Source organism: Euphorbia lathyris, chromosome 8 (assembly GCF_963576675.1).
Source record: "Euphorbia lathyris chromosome 8, ddEupLath1.1, whole genome shotgun sequence".
In the NCBI taxonomy this organism is placed as follows: Eukaryota; Viridiplantae; Streptophyta; class Magnoliopsida; order Malpighiales; family Euphorbiaceae; genus Euphorbia; species Euphorbia lathyris.
Genome location: NC_088917.1, coordinates 71,896,485 through 71,902,150, shown reverse-complemented (window position 1 = coordinate 71,902,150; position 5,666 = coordinate 71,896,485). Strand labels below are relative to the sequence as shown.

Genomic DNA, 5,666 nt, shown 5'->3' with positions numbered 1-5,666 from the left:
ATCTTGTAATAAATGAATACAATAAAAAATAATGTCAACTAAATACAAATGACCTTCTAAACACATTTGAATTGTCTTGACTATGACGAGACAATCCGAGTGAATTGAAATTTTCTCACTGGAGCGATGCATCTTAGGTGCTGTTTGATAAAACTGAAAATTAAGTGCTGAAAAAATAAGTACTGAATTTTAAGTGCTGAATATTATAAGTGCTGAAAATATTGAATGATTTAATTTATATAAAAAATATTAGTTGATAATGTTTAACTTAAAATGTTAAGTTAAATATTTTCACTTATAAAAATAAGTGGTTTTTAACTTAATTAACTAATTTAAGTGGTGGATAAACAACCGTTATCAAACGCACTTAAATTAAATAAGTGGTTTATCAAACAAGGCATTAATCCAGCTTAAAGCTTCTTTGATATCCATGGTCTCGGCTAGCTGAACACGAAGATTTTTTTGAAAAGCTTTCATCTTAGCTAGAATGCATTATCCAGAGTGATTACTTAATGATGTCAACTTTTGATGGAAGAATTGAAAACAAAAGAAGAAACTTGTCAAATGACAAGACAAAACCAAACTTGTCAGATGACATGACCTATATCCATTGAACAGCAGCGGAAATGAAAAAACTCCAAATTTCCATTTTAATTAATATTGTTTAACTCATCTTCTTCTCTATTGGGATTCCTCTATTTTTCTCTCATCTTCATGCTTCTTCTTAGAGCTCTGAGCTTTCTCTTGCAAATAATTTTTTTTCAGTTACTTTAGAGACAAATTATCTTATCTATACTATAAATAATACTGGAAGCAGAGAGAAATGAGGATAAGTGTTCTAAAGCTTTTTTTTGTGAGTTGTCAAATAGTTTGCATTTGTATTTAATTGCATAGGCTGTAAACTGTATGTAAATTTATGTTTATATGTAATTTGTATTTTCTAGGTAAAATTAGACTGATTTTTATTTAATTTCATAGGCTTTTATCGAGCCGAGCCTTTATTTGATATTCAATTTAGTTTTATCTTTAATAATATATTTATTTATTATTGTTATTATTAATATTATTAGAACCATTATCATTACTTTTATAAGCTTATTAATATCTAATATTATCATTAAAATTATTTTAAAGTCTAATATTATTGTTAAGTTCAGTAGCATTATTATTAAGTTCAGTTAAGTTTAGTAACATTCAATTAAGTTCAGTTGAATTCAGTAGTATTAAGTATCATTCAGTTCAGTTTAGCAATAAAGAATAGAGCCTTAGCGATCCATGTGATATAATTAGACATGTCCACGGGTCCGGGTACCCGCTCGGTCCGCCCAGGCCCGTGTCCCTTGGACCGGGCTTGGACAATAAAAATTGTTCATAGGTCTAGCCCGGTCGAGGCCCACTAAAGCCCGTCTATTTTTTGGACGGGCTTGGGATTAATAAAAATAACACGGCCCGGTCCGGCTCGGCTCGGCTCGGCTCAGTCCGTCTATTAATATTAATTAATAAATGTATATATTTATATATTAAATATTTATTTTTATGTATAATATTTATTTTTTATAATTAATAATTTTATATTTATATTTAGGTGGACTTATATGGGTTGGGCTTGGAATTTGATTTTTAAACCTGAGCCCAGCCAGACCCGAGCCATCTAAATTAATAGTGAATTGGACTGGGTTTAGACCGGGCATTTTTACCTAAAAACTCGACAGGCTCGGTCCGAGCTCGGCCCAACCCGATATATGGACAGGTCTAAATATAATACAAAGAAAAAAAAAGAAAACCCTTTCTTTATCACATTTGTTCTTCCATTATATTTCGTGTATTACACCATACATTATTACTCTTGACAATGCATTAGATTTATATTTATTAAAATGTATTAAATTTATATTTATTAAATAATTACTCGAAATTGATGTACTATTCATTAAAAAAAATAGTACTTATTTGTTTATAAAGTATTACGCCGTCCTTTCAATATTAAATGTAAAATATTAATCTTATTAGTAAATAGTTTTTATTAAAATTGATATTGTATTTCTAATTTTTCAAATAGCCGAAATATAAATAAATATGAAACCTAACATTTCCCAAGATGTTCCCACCCTATGAACCAAATTAATATATAAATGGGAATCTAGGAATCTGATAGGAAATTGCCAAAGAGATGCTGTTTCATGGAAGTTTACATTTGATGTTGATGTCTCTGTCTTTACATTATGTCCTAACCCTCCATTATTTGTCCTTGAGTTGTTAGGGGGACAACCCACTTTTCTTTATTTTTATAAACTTTATTATTAATTCTTAATCAATCATAAATTATACTCTTAATTCATACTTACCAATCATTTCTCAAAAAAAAAAAAAAAAAATAAATAAGAAAAAGACCAAGTCTTTTGAGAAACTATCTACTCAATAAACTTGTAAAAAAGCATAATTATATAGATGAATGTTGACGGTTTCAATGTATTGCTCCCCTGCTTGCAAGAAGACTAAGTTAGGGAATGAATTCCCCCCTACTTGCGAGAAGGATCAAAGTTATTTCGAGAGGGGAATGAGATATGAAGAATCAAAGTTATGGATAATTGTATTCACTTCGAGAGGGAAAGATTCACCTTGACCATCAAAATCTGCCCTAATAATGGTTTCTCGGGTGAAAAATTTCACCCTAGAAGAGATAAGGTGCACATCATTCGTTCATTTGGTTCGGGCATTGAATTCCATTATGAGGATGGGTGGTTCCATGTAGTAGTTTCACGCGGAAGAATTCACGTTAGAAGAGATAAGATGCACATAGTCCATTACATTCGGACCACCCCAGCCAAAAAGATCCACTGTGGGAGGGATGACCCTTTAGAAGTGGTTTCAGACCAAAGAACTCACCTGGAAAGAAATAAGATGCACACAGTCCATTACAGTCGAAAAGACCAAAAAAAAATCCACTCTCAGAGGAGTGATTCCTTGGTAGTAGTTCTAAAATGAAGAATTCGCCATGGAAGCGATAAGGTGCATAAAGTCCGTTGCACCTAAAAAGACCAAAGGAATCCATTCAGGAGGGGTGATTATCTAGTAACGGTTCCAAACTAAAGAATTCGCCTAGAAAGAGACAAGGCCCGCAGGATCCACTACACCCTTGCCAAAGAAATCTACTCTAGGAGGGGTGATCTCCTAAAGTGGTTCTAGACCAAAGAATTCACATGAAAAAGATAAGATGCACAAAGTCCATTACACCCTAAAAGGCCAAAGAAATCCACCCTAGAAGGGGTATTTCTCTGATAGTGGTTCCAAAATGAGGAATTCACATGGAAAGAGATAAGGTGCACATAATCTATTGTTTTACGACAGCTGAAATCCATTATGAAAGGGTTGGTAGTGGTTCCAAAATGAAGAATTCACTATAGAAGAGATAAAGTGCACGTAATCTATTGTACTGCGACCGCCGAAATCCAGTATGAAAGGGATGAAGAGATAAGGTGCACATAATCTATTGTACTGAAATCCATTATGAAAGGGATGAAGAGATAAGGTGAATATAATCTATTGTACTTCGACCGTTGAAATCCATGAAGAGATAAGGTGCACATAATCTATTGTACTCCGACCGCCCAAATCCACTATGAAAGGGATGGTAGCGGTTCCAAAACGAAGAATCCACTATGAAAAAGATAAGGTGCACATAATCTATTGTACTCCGATCGCCGAAATCCACTATGAAAGGGGTGATTCCGCAATAGTGTTTCTAAACCGAAAAACTCACTCCGTAAGAGAGTCCATTGCCATAGTGGTGATTCCGCGGTAGTGATTCCAAACCAAAGAACTCACTCCTCATCCATTGCAGATGAGCCACCAAAATCCACTATACGAGGAGTGACAAAGGAAAAAAGGGTCCAAGAGTACTGTATTTATACCCTAAAAATCAAGATCCTAACTTGAAACCATCACATAACTAAATTACGAGTAGTGTCAGTCGGATTATCTATTAGGACTTAAACAAAGAAACTGAAGAGCCAAAGAATCAAAATCAATCATGTTAAAAGAATGAAAGAATAGAGGTTGTTTTTCAGTTTGAACATCTACATACATGTATATAAAAAAAGAGTAAAACTAACAAATCTTCCTGGTTATGCAACAGAAAACCAACAAGACAAAAAAACTAAAACTAAAAGATAAAAAAATGGCCATTAGACCATGTTTGTTGTATTTACAAGTTTTGATTTGCTATTGTTTTTGAGCATCATGCCTCTGAACTAAAGCTTCTAAAGCTTCTCTCATCCATGTAAGTTGCAAAACTTCTCTACCTTCTTTTACAGACACCTGAACACAACAGATTTCAATTTCAATCAAGCCCCAATTTTCATGAATTTATCAATTGAATCCATAGCTACAAACATAAGATCAAATTGAAATTACACATACCCATCTTCTCTTTCTGATGTTCTTTTCTGGCCAGTGATCTAATTGCTTCTGAACCAACATAGGAAACATATGACCTTCATGCATTATGCTACCTCTTTTACTCATGTAAAACCATTTCCCCAATTTCTCCTGCAAAAACACATGAAAACATCAGAAAGATGACCTCAATTTCAATTTCAATTTCAATTCCATTGAAGATGTTAGTTAAACTAACCTCAATTTCACCAGATACTCCAGCTTCTTCAAATGTCTCTCTCATTCCTGCATCTACCATTGATTCATCATTCTCCCATCCTCCCTGCACATCATAACAATGTCAATAATCAAATTGAATATGAAATTACCAAATTAAACATGAATTTTTTTCTAGGTTTAGTTTAGTACCTTTGGGAACAACATTCCATCACCCTTCATTGCACTTATAACAAGAACTTCAATTTCTTTACTAGACATCAGTGAATTACTTTTCTTGTATCTATATGGTATACACCTGTGAAATTAAATTAAACCACCCATTAACATAAAAATTGAGTCTTTAACCGAGAAATCAAACCTAGATTGGAATCATTCAAATTGGGGGAAATTAAAAACTCACCCTACAACTTGACGAAACCCTCTATGATCATAACGCTGCAGATCACGGCCAGTGCGAGCGAGTGAGGACACGAGTTTCTCGAGTTGAGCAGGGAGCAATTTGGAAGGGAATTTCTCGAGGAGGGGAATGAGAAAGGAAAGGAAAGTTGCAAAATTTCTTACGAAGAAAGATAATCCTCCCATTGTTGTTTGTTTCCCGAGAAATTAAAAAGGTTAGATTTTCTTTTTGGTTATGTAATTTTGAAAAGATGAACAGAAACCCAGTTGGGTGAATTTGGGGGAAGAAGAGATAGGGAAAATGAGGAGTGTTTTAATGGGTATTAAATAGAGAGAGAGAGGGAGGGGGGTTTTCTTTCTTTCTTGCTATCTTCCCCATGCTGAGAGAGAGGGGGATTAAATGACGCGCCTTTTGTCTGATGTGATGTACACGAACGTGTGGGGATGTCAAGTCGAGGATTGTTATGCCCCACTCGCTCCCTCTATTATTTATTCCAACAAAAAAATATTCTTCCATCTCTATAAATCTTTTAATGTGTTTTTTTTATATCATTTTTTAATTTAATATTTTGTATTAATAGAATTAATGTTTGATTATACAGTAAAACCTCTATATAGGAATACACTTGGGACCGGACTATTTGTATAATAATTGG

At 33.7% G+C, this 5,666-nt stretch overlaps 1 protein-coding gene across 1 annotated transcript; it reads right to left on the bottom strand.

The window, feature by feature from the left end:
- Positions 1-4,015: 4,015 nt before the first annotated feature.
- Positions 4,016-5,322, bottom strand: LOC136204060 (nudix hydrolase 4). Its single transcript, XM_065995245.1, has 5 exons — positions 5,015-5,322; positions 4,804-4,909; positions 4,634-4,717; positions 4,420-4,548; positions 4,016-4,317 (listed from the first exon to the last, which is right to left on the bottom strand). Exons 1-5 carry the CDS (start codon positions 5,194-5,196, stop codon positions 4,222-4,224), a joined length of 597 nt encoding a protein of 198 aa, XP_065851317.1. The 5' UTR covers positions 5,197-5,322; the 3' UTR covers positions 4,016-4,221.
- Positions 5,323-5,666: the final 344 nt, after the last annotated feature.

Excerpts from the sequence above, each read along its gene's own strand:
- LOC136204060 (XM_065995245.1), bottom strand. The coding sequence starts at position 5,196 with ATGGGAGGATTATCTTTCTTCGTAAGAAATTTTGCAACTTTCCTTTCC. Across the intron at positions 4,718-4,803 it reads ATGGAATGTTGTTCCCAAAG|GGAGGATGGGAGAATGATGA; the intron begins GTACTAAACTAA and ends TATGATGTGCAG. Across the intron at positions 4,318-4,419 it reads ACATCAGAAAGAGAAGATGG|GTGTCTGTAAAAGAAGGTAG; the intron begins GTATGTGTAATT and ends TGTTGTGTTCAG.